At 38.3% G+C, this 14,970-nt stretch overlaps 1 protein-coding gene across 3 annotated transcripts in view; it reads left to right on the forward strand.

The window, feature by feature from the left end:
- The window catches only part of LOC111581466 (sorting nexin-16-like), a 37,407-nt gene extending 26,810 nt beyond the window's left edge, over positions 1-10,597 (forward strand). Inside the window, exons 1-7 of one of the 3 annotated variants that reach the window (XM_055014074.1) lie at positions 231-1,286; positions 3,503-3,589; positions 4,029-4,177; positions 4,269-4,338; positions 4,419-4,555; positions 4,638-4,796; positions 10,139-10,591. In XM_055014074.1, coding sequence (XP_054870049.1) covers positions 951-1,286; positions 3,503-3,589; positions 4,029-4,177; positions 4,269-4,338; positions 4,419-4,555; positions 4,638-4,796; positions 10,139-10,160 — 960 coding nt within the window. In that variant the 5' untranslated portion in view covers positions 231-950 and the 3' untranslated portion in view covers positions 10,161-10,591. Of the gene's footprint in view, positions 1-230; positions 1,287-3,502; positions 3,590-4,028; positions 4,178-4,268; positions 4,339-4,418; positions 4,556-4,637; positions 4,849-10,138 lie in introns of those variants that run through there. The other 2 variants (XM_055014076.1, XM_055014075.1) reach the window with 2 other exon arrangements.
- The last annotated feature ends 4,373 nt before the right edge of the window (positions 10,598-14,970 follow it).

Consider the following 14,970-nt stretch of genomic DNA (forward strand, 5'->3'; position numbering starts at 1 on the left):
TCGGAGAGCAAAATCAGAATTCAAATATGAACCACACGGAGAGAGAGAGTTAACTCCAGAGATGAAGACACTGTGTAACTTAAACTTATGTACGAGCCTCAGGGCATACATTTGCTTTCACTTTCGCCTCAACAAGGACGCCCCTCCTCGGTATGAGCTCAGCTGTTAATATCAGGAGTTTCAACAACTGGAAATCCCCAGAACCTGGGGCTTTCCCACTGACACGTTGTTCATTTGAAAACGTGAGAAATTATTTATATCTTCTGATACTTCATATAATTTGAAACATTCTGTGGAGCACTGTGACAAACAGTGTTTTAAAGTTGCCACATTAAATGGTAAAATTGCATTTTTTTGGGGGGGGGGGTTGTAAAGAACTTGGAGGTGTGCAATAAAAGCTGCAGTTTGCATCTATGATGTGTAATAATGCTGTAGCTGTGCAGGTAATGCAGGTAATGTTAGCTTTGTTTATATGTCCACAGGTGAGAGTTTTGTCATAACTGTGAAGCTGAGGAATATTCAGGGCTAGTGTGAGAGGGAGTGCAGGTTTGTTGTTGGTGCTTTATAGAAATAGAAGGTGCTCTTCCTGTCCTGTAGACAGGACACACTGTGAAGCACATGACTGTGTTGGAGTTGTAATTCTGTAACCTGAAACCCCCATAAAGCAGAGTGTGCCAACAAATCAGGTAGTGTGTAAAAACCACTGCTTATATGGATCTGAAACAACGTGCCTTGTATTTTTGATGAACCAGCAGGACTGTCAGCCAGACAGTCACTGCACAGCTCAGGTGAGAAGCCCAACGTGGATTAGGGACGCTGTTTGTTTTCCAGCTCTAACATTCAGTTTGCTCTAATCTGGTGTAAGTAGACACTCCTCGTATGTGTCCTTGTGTGTTTATGAGGATTAACTTTATGTACTTGCTGACAGTACCTCAGTAAGATCAGCTCCGATGGCTGTCCCCTTTGTTCCGGTCCCCTTTCCAGTGGACTGGTCCAGAGTGAGCAGGTCCTGCTCTAAGAAAGGGTCTCCCATACAGACTAACTCGTCAAACTGTGAGAACCCAGCTCTAGAAAGTAGCCCCTTGGTGAGAAGACATGGACCCTGGGGTGCTGCAGCTGGAAGTCCCACCCTCGATGAGAACTTGAGTGGACCCAGAAGGGGCATATTGGACGGGTCTTCCACACTGCTGGAGGGTGAGGGGAGATGCGGGGAGAGCTGGATGGAGAGACCGAACTCCCCCACACTGCTGGGTTATGAGATCCTGGAGGAGAGGACGAAGTTCACGGTAGGAATTTATTGATAAGATCTGCTGGCTGTGCACAATAGAGAAGAAGATTGATCTTATACAATAAAGGAATTTCCATTGATAGGTTTCCAAAATTGTGTCAACATCTGTATTTGTATTGTATTTGGTAAAAATAAAAAAAAAACCTTTCTGATTTTAAAAAAAGAAAACATGGCTATATCTGAAACAAAACATTGGTTTAGTTTGGCATTGTTCAATTTTGTCTCTGTCTCTCTCTCTGTGTGTGTGTGTGTGTGTGTGTGTGTGTGTGTGTGTGTGTGTGTGTGTGTGTGTGTGTGTGTGTGTGTGTGTGTGTGTGTGTGTGTGTGTGTGTGTGTGTGTGTGTGTGTGTGTGTGTGTGTGTGTGTGTGTGTGTGTGTGTGTGTTGACTGCACAATATTGTTGAATGGGCAAAACCAGTCACAGTCACATGTGCAAACATGTCAGTATATTTTGCAACAGCAATTGCATGTAAAATTCCCCATTCTCAGGAGAATTAACGTAAAAGTATGAAAGACTGAAAATAAAGATGTTTATCTGCAGTTTTGGAATCTTACGTTACTGGCATTTTAAGTGAACTTTACTGTTTCTTTCATCTACAGCAATATTAAGGCCTGTCTGGGTGAAAAATGCATGTGGTTTAGTGAACCTTTAGGATGGGCAAGACAGTAGATGTCTTAATGCACCATAGTGAAGACATCAGTTAAACTATAAAGAAACCATGTAATTTCAAAATAAGGCCATTAAAGGAGAGCTGCTTAACAAACATTTTTGAGAACACAATTTGCCAGTAGTGATTTAATTTTAATATTGGTGTGTAATGAGGCCTGCTCATATAATAGTAATTATGTAGCCAACTGACTAAATGAAGCAGAATATTAGCTAGGAAATAATTGTGAATTCTTCCAATAAAACATGCATTTAATAAAATCATAGTCATTCATTGTCCTTTATTGTGGAATGCAAGCAGAGAGTCATTTTCTCATTCTCAGTGTCAAGAACAGAATCACATGTTTTTATGCTTCTGTCTTATGCTCAAAGTACAATAAACACCTGAATAACTGAAATAAATTGTAGTGTAATATTTTTGTGTACGATGTGCTAAAAGTTGATATAATTATGGCAAATGCTATTAGACCAGAGGTAAAACATATGTGACTTTGGTGTGAAGATACATGTTTTTTGGAAAATGATATGTGATGTACTCAAAACATGGTGTAAATTTAAGGTATTATAACTTTTATTCTTGCACTGCACATCTCTGCACTTTTAAACTTTATTTTTATTTTTATTTTTTCTGTTAAGCCACTTTACCCTCATCTGTCACCCTTGTATATATTGTAAATATTATTACTATTGTTCTATTATTATTTTATTCTTATCACTATGTCTACTGTTACATAAGCTGCTGTAACAATGTAAATTTCCCCTGGAGTGGGGAGAAATAAAGAACTTTATCTTATCTTATCTTATCTTAACATATATCAGAATAATATGCATGAAATCTATCACAAAATAATGAGGGTAAGATGTGGAGCAAAAGATCTGAACATGTCTTTGCATGTTCTCTGTAAAAGATGACCTAATGATAACTTAAAGCGCATGTCTTCAGTAAAGTGAGATCTAGGAGTGAAATATGATAACCTGACGTCATGATCTGACCAATAGATTAGTGGAATGGTGTCAAAACTGCCACTCCTATCATGCGCCCTAGAGGCGTGGAGAAATGACCAACTCTCACAGCATAAAAGACAGTGCACGGCTCAGTGTCTTCAGTTCTTCTTGGGGTGTTATCACTGCTAAGAACTGCTCCTGGATTTTTTTGTCGACAAATCATGCTGAGTCCGAGTGCGGACTTCTCTTGGCGATTTTTTGAACATCTTTAAAGAAACTTTTTAGACATTTGAACACGGTCAAGTCACAGACTCTGACATTGATTTGTAACCTGGTTTACACTTCATCAAAAATGTTGACAGAAGAGGGTTGAAATCTGCTGGGATTTCAGAAGGTGTGTCGTAAACATAATAGATGCATGTGTTTACAGTTATTTGTAAAGGTGTGATAATAACAGATGTATGAAAAGGAAGGGTCCCATGTGTGTGAGAGGGATTTAACTTGCTATGACGGTCAGTGCAGCTTAATGTGTGGTAACCGCTGGTGAAGATGCACGTTTATAAAGATGCACCTTTGCCACAGTTTAATCATGTGTTTTGTAGGTTTATAAGATCCTGGTGGTGGGGAGTCCGGGAGAAAGCTGGGTGATCTTCAGACGATACACAGACTTCTGCAGGCTCAGTGGCAAGGTGAAAACACATCATGCACCTCGACAGGAAAACTTTTTTTAAAGGGATTTCAGAAGATTATGAAATGGGATATTGCTGAAAGCCCAGAGGGGTCTGATGACAGATGAGACGTGAACTCAGTTAACTCCAGTTGTGCTTTCAGTGAGCATCAGAGAGCAGTTTTTCCTTGTGACCCCAGAATATTTCCATTTGTGATCCATCTCAGTAGATTTTTCCATGTAGAGTTCTAAGAGTGGCTTTAGGTGTACAGCTGGGTCACACCACATGCAACGTATCTGATTTAATTAAGACACTTAATCAAGTTCTTTTACATCTCACTGTGAGTGCTGTGGTTTGTCGTTCAGCTGTGGCCTCATGACCCGACAACACTTTTGACTCAATGATGTGTTGCCATAGTGATTCTGTTTTCTGTTTGTTTTTGTTGGTTACTTCAACGCAGCTTAAGGAGCTGTTTCCCAGCTGCCGTCTAACTCTGCCTCCTAAGCGCTGGTTCAAAGACAACTATGACGAGGAGTTTCTGGAGGACAGGCAGACTGGACTGCAGACGTTTCTGCAGAACCTAATGCTACACAAAGATGTCATCAGAAGGTGTGTGCTGTGAGTCTTTCCAATACTTTCCCAAGACTGACTTAATTCATGTGTGATTTTGTCTTCTAAATGAATTTCGTTGTTCCTCCAGTGAAGTTGTGAGACACTTTCTGTGTTTGGTTGACCCTCCGAATCCATTTGACAGCCTCGAGGAAAGCAGGGTGAGGTCACTTTCATCGCAAAAGTATTGTTAGTTGTCAAGACTGTTGTCTAAATCAATCGGCTGCTGTTTGGAGTTCAGGCTTTTTGCGAGACTCTTGAGGAAACCAACCATCGTCTTCAGAGGGAACTGGTGGAAAAGCAAACAGAAGCTGACAGGTTGAAGGAGACTCTGGAGGAGAAGGAGAACTACATCGACCTGCTGGTGAAGAAAGTCAAGTAAATACACACAAAGTTGTAGAGCTAGAAAAACACCAGAGGCCTTTTGTACACTGTGCTGAAATGATTTCCTCCTACGCAGATCCTTGTCACGTTATTCTAAGAGTTTTGATGGGCCCCGTGAGACAACTGAGATGATCCCCACAGACATCAACACTCAGAAGGAATTACAGATGTGGATGGATTTGAGCAAAATGGGGATGAAGATGATGGCAGAAAAGGCTGACTACGATTCAGAACGGTAACTAGCAACAGTTGCTACCACTCAGCAGCAATAAAGGATGGAAATAAGAGAGTTTTATTCACCTTTTGTTTATCTTTACTGAATATTTTCATCTTTGGTGAGAGTCTGAACTGCCAGTAAAAAGCCGGGAAGCTTCCCAGACAACTGCGGCCAGGATTTCACATTTGCACTTTCTGCTGAAACATCATTTCATAGAAGCAGAAGCTCAGTGACAGAATCATGAAGAGCAAAGAACACACAGATGCAATCTAATGCAACATCCTGAATACATGCACTGATGAGACAACACTAAAGTCTGTCTCCGGTCGTTGATTAAAACCCTAAAAACTAATCTCCGCATATCAAGGTAACATATTTCAAATTTTCATACCTTTTGCAATGTGCAGGTCTAATAAGCCCCCACCTCTATATACTCCCCATTTGCTGCAGCTCAAGCACACTAGCTCACCCAAAGCCCTGCTCAAACATTGTAAAACTACTCCACACTGCACAAGGGCAAGTTGTAATATTGGACTAATTCAACCATACATGACAAAAATTGTCAATGAAAATCGAAATGCTGAGCCCTAGCTATATAAAAACCACCATATAGACACGTCAACAAGTAAAAACACTTCTAATATAGTATTAGGTTCCCCTCGTGTCACCAAAACAGCCCTGAATTGTCAAGGCACCAACACTGGACTTCTGTGGGCAGCAGGTCAAAAAGGGGACTCTTCTTTTGGCCGACCACTGCTGCGTTCCAGCTCCCGTTTGTGGTCCGTATAGTCATTTTTGAGCTTTTTAAGTTTATTGAGGAGTTAGTCAAGGCTCTGCTTGTACCGGCTGCAGCCATCTCCCGCTGGATCTTTTCAAACACCGGCTTGGTCCAAGAGGCTCCCTGTAACTTTGACTGAATTTCGATCGCTGCTTGGATTTGGTGTCCATATTTACCAGTTTTCAAAACAGTAACACTAAACACTGCTTCTACTCGCCCAGCTGTTTAAAAATGGCTGTTCTGTGTTTTCACCGTTGATCACTGTAACCCCGCCCCCAGCCCGTGACATACTCGGTTCTTAACTCTGGCCCAGCAAAGAGTCGGTGCATGAAAAGCACCAGTTTTCGGAGCCTGGAGCCAGTGCTTAGTTTGTGGAAACACAAAGAACTGGTGCTAAGTCAGGCACTGGCTCCGAACTAGCACTGGAACCAGCTTGGTCGAAAAGGGGCCTGATGATATCTGGTACCAGGATGTCGGCGGCAGATTCTTCGGTTCCTGTGGGTTGTGGGCTGGGACCTCGGTGGATGGGGGTTGCTTTGATGCATCCTGTGGATACTTAACGTGACTGGGATGAGGAGTTTAGAGGACTGTTCAACACCTTTAAGTCGTTTTCTGGAAAGTTTTCGCAGTTTTTTTTTAGTCAGCAACAATGTTTAGGTGGGTGGTACATGTCAAAGTAACGTCCACATGAAAGCCAGGACGCAAGATTTCCCAGCAGAACATTGCTCAACATGATAAATGTTATTGACTTCATCTGTCTTCAATGTTCAGACTCAGTGTTCAGCCTAATTGTTGAAAACTGAGTTAAATAAGCTACTTTGTGTGTGTGTGTGATTAGGGAAAAAATATGTATTTTGGGATACTAGAAGCAATGTCGTTTTTCATTAAAAAGTGAATGTCAACCATAAATATCTCAAAATATGAAACCTTTTACATTCTCACGATGTGCCCGTTTGTTGTCTTGCTTTAATGAGGGAAGAATCCGTTCCTTCCATTGGATCCAAATACTTATTTTGGAGAACTGTTTTGCTTGTAAGCAATGTTCTGAGATGATCTGGATCATGATGTTTCCGCTAATGCAGGCGGTTTTGGAGCCAAAGAAATAGGAAACAAACATGACCAGTAGGTGGCACTTTAGTACAATAAGAGTTTCTGAAAGTAAAGCTGCTGGCTGCATCTGAATGAAGAGATGCTGGGAACTTGATGTTCTGTTCTCAGCTCAAGGACGTCTCGAGTGCCGAGGAGAGAACACAAGAGAGATGTTTTCCTCTTCAGTAGCGAATAACAGCTCACAATCAATGAAAGGTGTGTGTGCGTGTGTGTCATCAGACCTATACAAGTGAGACTCATTCATGCCAGCTCCATTGTCAGTGAAGAACCATTTTGTTGCTTCCATTCACCCACTCTCCCTGAATTATTGAACAAATCACAGACATGAGCAGCAGATCTTATGTCTTGAATCAGGCCCATATTTATACGGCTACACTGAGCATGTCTGTAGATTATTTTATTTTTTATTTCTACTGCACTCTGAAAACTTATAGTATAAACAATGAATGTGAATGACGTATGGAAAATACATTTGTGTAGGACTGCAAAATGAAAAGTGTGACATGTCAAAGTCAGCTCAGTTTTCATAGTTACCATAGCTAGATTACTTTATGTTGCAAAAAACATTCACTCTTTAAAAAAAAAAAAAAGAAAAGAAAAGAAAAATCATGGTCCCCACTGGATGAGTACCGTATTCAAGACCTTCTGATCACTTTGGTAATTTCTTGACTTTTCCTTTGCTGCCATAATCAGGTTGAAATTTCATTTGTCAAATACTTGATTTATGGCCAATTACCAAAAAAACAAGATATTCTGATTAGCTTAGCTTACTTCATGTTAAGTGATAATTAGCAAACGTAATGCCAAAAGAGTCTGAACTTAATTATCTAATATTTCCATGAATCTGACCACTAGCTTACTAGCATCATATTTACAGCCACACAGGATGTGTTTACATCATGCACTGCAGAAGTCTATGGTTTACACTGATTGTAAGAAAAGTGCCAAAGTTTCTTGGAACCAGGCAGTAGATTCAGAGATGCAAACTTAATTTGGACAATATTTACCTCTAAATTTTGTAAAATAATTTAAGAAATTATCTTTAAAATTGCCACTGGCACCTTTAGATGTGACACTAGTAAAGAGCACCTGAATTTGTATTTTCTTCACCATTAAATTACCAACGTTATTACTAGTAGCTTCAGTGAAAAAGCAACTGGACTGATGAAAGCACCTCCTTCCGTTCTGGACAGTGGAGGATGCCTCTTGGATGAGTGGAAATAAAACATCTTGAAAAACCTAAAAGAGAAGTCCAACTGATTATTTCTGAAGCTCCAATGACTTCCACAACCTGGATGACTGATTTATTGTTCTTGGCCTGGTGCAGAACTCCCTATTTTTTACTGTATTGAAATTACATTTTGACATTTTGATTTTCCCTCAGATCCACACAGGTGAAAATCCTGCAATCAGTATCTCCTTAGATTTCCTCCTTTCAGTTTTTATTCTGCTTGGGTAAATACTTTTGAACAAATTGGTATTTTCCCAAATTGTTACATAATCGCCACCCAGTCAGCCATGAAGCCTCTAGCTGCCCACAGCTAGTTTCACAGAGATCTTCACAAAGATAATTTGGACTTAAAATACACTAAAAATGGGGCTGGACTGCATTCCTGTTCAGAAGAACTAATGCAAGAAAGAGTGATTACAGCACTGGATTTACAATATCTTGCAAATGTACAGTGCTGTGAAAAAATATTTCCCTCCCTACAGAAATCTTCTGTTTTGCATATTTGTCACACGTAAATCTTTCAGATCATCAAATTAATTTTAATATGAGATAACGATAACCCAAGAAAACATAAAATGCAGTTTTTAAATGATGATGAGGGAAAATGTTGTCCAGCTCATCTAGCCCTATGTAAAAAAGTTACTAATTTACCATATTATCAAATTAAATTGCCAACTGATTTCAGTCTCACCATCCACACTCACATCTGATTACTGCCAGGCTTATTGAATCTAACATCACTAAATAGAACCTGTCTGAGTTTGTGAAGTAGCTAAAGGCTCTCAAAAAGCTGCACGATGCCACGTTCTAAAGAGATTCAAGAACAGATGTGAAATAAAGTCACTGGCATTTATCAGTCTGGAGAGTTACAAAGCCATTGCTAAGTCTCTGGGACTCCAGTAAACCTGATTGAGAGACACTATCCACAAAACATGGACCAGTGGTGAACCTTCCTAGGAGTGGCCCAGGTACCAACATTTCTCCAAGAGGGCGTCAATGTCTAATCCAGGAGGTCACAAAAGAACCTAGACGAACATCAAAAAATCTGCAGACCTCACTGGCCTCAGTTAAAGTCCGTCTAGATGATTCCACAATAAAGAAGACACGGGGAGAAAATGGCTTCATGGGAGAGTTGCAACAAAAATATCTGGATGAGCCCCAAGACTTTTGGAATAACATTCTGTGGACTGACGAGTGAAAGGTGGAGCTTTTCAAAGGATATTACGTCTGGTGTAAAACTAATACTGCATTCCACAAGAAGAACATCATACCAGCAGTGAAACATGGCGGTGGTCTTGTGATGGTTTTGAGGATGATTTGTCATAATTGTTTGAGCCATGAATTCTGCTCTCTATCAGAAAATCCTCCTGGAGAATGTCCACCATCAGTTCATGACCTAAAGCTCAAGAACAAATGGTTTATACAGCAAGACAATGACCCAAAGCACACAAGCAAGTCCACCTCTGAGTGGCTCAAAGAGAACAAAGTGAAGGTTTTCGAGTGGCCGAGTCACAGTCCAGACTTCAATCCAATTGAGATGCAGTGGTAAGACATTAACAGGCAGTTTGTGCTCGAAAACCATCTAATGTGACTGAATTAAAATTATTCTGCAGAGAGTGGGTCAAAGTTAATCCATAATGATGTAAAAGGCTGATCATAGACTTTCACTCCAGTTGTTGCCGCCAAAGGTGGCCCAACCAGCTATTAGGTTTAAGGGGGCAAATACTTTTTCACAGGGGTGATATAGGTTTTCAATAAATCTTTAATAAATCATCATTTAAAAAATGCATTTTGTGGGTTATCTCTGTGATATTAACTAAATATGAATGTTACTTTGATGATCTGGAACATTTGTATGAGACAAATATGCAAAAATAGAAGACTTCTTGTTATGGTCCCTGCTCCTGCCCATGTTCTTCTCCGTCCTTCTCCCTTCTTTCTGCCTCCTTTTTTCCTGTCTGCCATCTATGTCTCCCTATTCTCACTCTCTCTGGTCTCTCTCTGTCTGTCTGCCTGTCTCCCTCTCTCCTATGTCTCTCTACTTCCTGAACCTTCCACCTGCCTGCAGTCTGATTGCAGCAATGTGAATCAGCTGCTGTAATTAGCTCACACCAGTCACCTGTTTGCAATTCCACCTCCCAGTATATAAGCCAGCTCTGTCATTCACTCCCTGTCGGACTATAGTCTCTGTTCATACATGAATTCTGGTTTCCCCATTGAGCTCTGCTTCCCTCTTGACAGCTTCAGCCTCCATGGACTCTGATCTCCACAGGACTCTGCTTTCCCACTGAGCCCAGCTTGGACTCTGGCCTCCCCCCATCCCTGGATAACCGCCGGTCCCTTCTGTCTCCAGCCTTCTGTCTGCCAGTCTTGTCCCCCCGCCAGCTTCCGGATTCCCCGTGCCTGCCTTCCTTGCCCCTTTAGTTCCGTGTCCCCTGGGTTTGTGAGTACACTGTCTGACTTTAGTTTTTTGCTTGCATTTTCCTAGTGTTCCAGTGTAGAGTGTAGTCTTTGTTTGGGTTTTGCTGTCTGGCATATTTTGTATTTGGTCTGGTTTAGTTTTTCCCCGTAGGTAAATCTTGATTTTTCTTTAAGGTTTTTGTTTTAGGTTTAGATTGGGTTTTGCAGTTTAGACTGTTTTTGTATGAGGGTTGGTGTTTTCGGTAGCGCCTGTTTTTCCCCTTGTATTTTATTAGTATTCATTTGTATAAATAAACGCCTGATCTCTGTGCCTGTGTCTGGGTTCTCCGACCCCCCCCCCCCCCCCCCCCACACCCCCACCACACCATGACACTTGTTTTCTCAGCACTGTATGTGTGTATATATATATATATATATATATATATATATATATATATATATATATATATATATATATATATATATATATATATATATATATATATATATATATATATATATATATATATATATATATATATATTACTCTGAACTGATTTGCCATTTTATCAACATTAGAGAGAAAATTACAACAAAACCACGATTAAAGGGTAATAAAGTACCAGCCCAGTCTGTTGGGTTATACCTCCCACTGTGACTGCAATTGATCTCATCAGGCAAACTGTCAAACAAGCATTTCAAATATTCATTCTTAATTAAACATTTCTAAACTTACCATATACATGCTTTACTATAGGCTATAGACACTCAAGGTTAAAGCGATAAATTCAAGGGTACTGGTTTTATTAATATTATACCCCATCTGTCAGTCAAACCTGATAAAAGGCCCTTTTCTCAATAGATGTCCAAGTTCTGGGTGGTATTAATAAGGTTAATGATTGATTCATTCTATTCACGTTTCAATAAGTCATGACATTGTGACCCAGAGGCAGCATGCACACTAGCAGAAGCCTGAAACTGAAGCAGCTAAATGTAGTTCAGCCATCATTAATTGCATTATTTACAGCCATGCTGTTCCTACTGTGATATGGCAAATATTTTCCATGACGAAAGCCCGTCAGGCAGATCATTTGGTACTTTTCCACCCCGGGTCCTTTATCTGCCATCAAGACAATTCACATTGTTATTGCTTGCTTCATTTTAGGACTTTTTGTACCCTGTCTCTCTGTGTATGAGTGCAATGCCTTCAATTTGTCCACCTTGAGGCCAAAACAAGGCTAAGGACAGTGATGCAAAGTGCAGGTTACCATAGCAACATCAGTGAATTTTAAAGCAACAGTGGTGAAATGACTCAACCAACTTTATACATGCATCAGCTGTCCGTGACAATGTTTGTTTCATATGTGGTCATAGTTCATTCTAATTGTTCTGTTTTTGTACAGGTAAGGCTTTAATCAGATATTACAGGAGAATTCTACAGATTTCACAGATCAAAGTCCTGGCTTTCAGTCTTAGACGATCCTACCAATAGCTGTAGTCTGCTCTTTGTCCCTGCTTGAGGTAGCTGTTGGATAATACGCCCAAATCCCTGCTGGCTTGTGGACACGAGGTTTTGACAGGGAAGATAAATGCATGGAACAAAAACATGGTGTCTTTGCTTCCTGCTGCACTGGTTTTGAAGTCGTTTGAAAGTATGCTGCATGACTCCAACAGTGCGCAAAGCTAAATAAGAGAAGCACTGCAGTAATTCTTAGAAAATGTCATGTCTTTAATTATAACTTTTTAGTCCATGATGATGAACCGTAGCAGCAAGCTCACAAGTTCTTTGGTTTCAGTCACGACCTGCAGTTGATCAGTAACTAGCTGGAGAACTACTGCCACAGCTGCCCTCAATTCATACCTGATCTGAAGGCCATAGTGCATGGTAGACATTAGCAGGACTCTGCAGTGGTGTACAAGCTGTATTTCCTCAAAGGTCTGATTATGTTTAGACTTGTATTTTTAGTGAAAATATAAAAAACAATAAAATAAAAACAAGTCAAACAAAGGAATAGCTGAAATTCACACCTCTAACAGAGTGTCTTACTTTCGTTGTCACTTGTTTTTGTCATTTAAAGCCCAAGGAAGGATATTAATGAAACAAAAAATTACCATAAATCAAAGTTTTGCATGAGTATCAACATTTTAGGACATAACTATATAACTTCTGCTGCACACTACAGGTAAAGTGCAAATACACACCACTGTGGGCCAGAAAAAGCTAAAATAAACCTAAATTAATTAATTTACTTTTGTTACATGTCAAATTTCATTTCAGATTTTTTTGGATGATAGTGCTAATTTTTAAATAGCATAATGGTCTGAGGTAAGGGTGGTTTTGATATATTTTGTTCACTGTTTCACTGTTTACATGAGAATTTTATAAGGATTATCTATTAGTTTGAATACAAATATGTTGTCTGTAATATGTTAAAGTGTAACTTTAGGAACTTTGAAAAAAACTTGACTTGCTAATGTTAGATTTTTGATCAACTGTGTACACTATCATTTCGCGCAGCACAGTAGCTAATCAGCAATAATATATATACATGTATATACACATATAATATGAGTCTAAAAGGCTAATTAACAGATTTTATGATAAGCTAATAACATTTAGCTGTGTTAGCTTGCTAGAGTGCTAGCTAGCTTGAATTCTTTGCTGCTGTTACTGCTACTGATGACATTATTTTTTAAGTCAGGAATTTAAATATCAGTGATAATAAAGTTAGAATAAAGTTCAAACTTTTTCTGAGGTCCTTCAATTCTAAATGAAGTGGCCGTAATTAAACCATTTTTGGAATAATTTGTCGGTAATGGCGAACATTTATGTTGTAGTTCAAGTCAGAGCAACGTCAACATTTTAAAATAAAGTTTTCCTTTTCAAGATTTCACATTCAGTATTACAATAGCAAAGCTGTATTTCATTGTAATGGTTTCACTATACGCTTTAAAGTTGTTTATTGAAGGCTACTGCTGGTCTAAACATTGTATTGATTTTCAATATATGTATTTTCACAATAAAATACATGTTCTAGGCTGAAAGGTTTTTGTTCTTAAAACATTCTAAGAAAGTTCTGCCACAGTCTAGTAATATTTTTCACAGGAAGCTTCATTTGTGAAGTTAGGACCCCTGCCCTAACATTCCTAAAACATTTTCTAAAAGTTGCATTGACAATGTCCTTCCTTTGATATTATGTCACACTGAGTAACATTGTGTGAATGATTTTATTAAAGAGTGTTCTATAAAGTGTTAGCTCAACAACATCACCAAAACATCCTCAGAATATTGATGGCAAAATGTTTATTAATATATCACATTAAATGAGTGTTTTTAAAAGATGTTTTGTCATATGAAGCTTTGAAATTATCCTAAAAAAATGTGTTTAAAAGTAGGTTTGAGAATGTGCTTCCTTTATTATCATGAAACATAATCTGAGACGACATTCTCACAACATCTTCTGAATGTTGCAGGTAAAACGTTATGTTTTGCTTAATTTTTAATGTTATAGTAAGCAGGGGAACCGCCATAATAGTTTTATAGCAGTTGTAACAGGGGGCCACAGAAAGACCTGGGTTGGAACACAAAAACAAAAGCTTGAATTTCAGGAGTTTTATTATCCTGGTTTTGTACCCAGGATACAGAAAACTATGTCAATATGAGAGTTAAGAAAAGGATTCATTTACACGTTAGCCCTAAAAAACTGTTAAAACATGTAATGGACAAATAATGTCCACATCAAAAATGTATACATTACAAACAGTAATTCGCTCTTTTACAGTTTTTGACAGTAACATTACACTTTTGTCTTACTGTATTTATATCAGCAAAAATCTACTTTTTTAAACAAATATTTTCTGTTATTTAAAAGAAATATATTTATATTAAAAGACTGAAAAAAATGGTAAATCCCCATTTTAATTGCTACTATTTATGTTATATTGTATATGATAGGGAAATCACAGAAAAAAATATTTATTAACATGTAACTCCAAAAAACTGGTCAAAACTGTACTTAATGTCCACAAACAGTAATTTGTTCTGTACAATGCGTAACAGTAAAATGATACCGTTTCAGTGTATTTAGTGTATTTCGTCATGGCCACATATATGATGACAATAAAGCTATCAAAAAAATCTGCCAAAAACAGCCCTAGTTTACATTTATTTGCCATTATTTGAAAGAAAATTAGGTATATTAAGAACTGAAAAAAACTTCTTGACTATTATTGTATATATTTCCCCAGTTTTGTTAAATTACATGTAATATTTATATAAGTGAAATCATAGAAAAAAGTTATTAACATGTAGCTCTAAAAACTTGATCAAAATTGTATATAATGTCCACATCAAAAATCAGCAGTTTTTCAAGCAACAATTTGTTCTTGTGCAATGATTGAATGCAAAACACAGTGTTTAACTGTATTTAAATCAGCTAAAAATAGCATTATTTTACAGATATTTGCCTTTTTAAAAAAAAAAGATGCATTACACATCATAACTATTGAATATATTATAGTAAATTCACAGAAATAAGGTATTAAAAACTAATAAAGCAGGTCAAAATTTTACATAATATTCACAGAAAAATCTGCAGTTTCTTTAAACTGTAATTTATTTATATACAAACCTTACTAACTGCAAAATGACACTATTTTACTGCATTTACATC

Source organism: Amphiprion ocellaris, chromosome 10, assembly GCF_022539595.1.
Source record: "Amphiprion ocellaris isolate individual 3 ecotype Okinawa chromosome 10, ASM2253959v1, whole genome shotgun sequence".
In the NCBI taxonomy this organism is placed as follows: Eukaryota; Metazoa; Chordata; class Actinopteri; family Pomacentridae; genus Amphiprion; species Amphiprion ocellaris.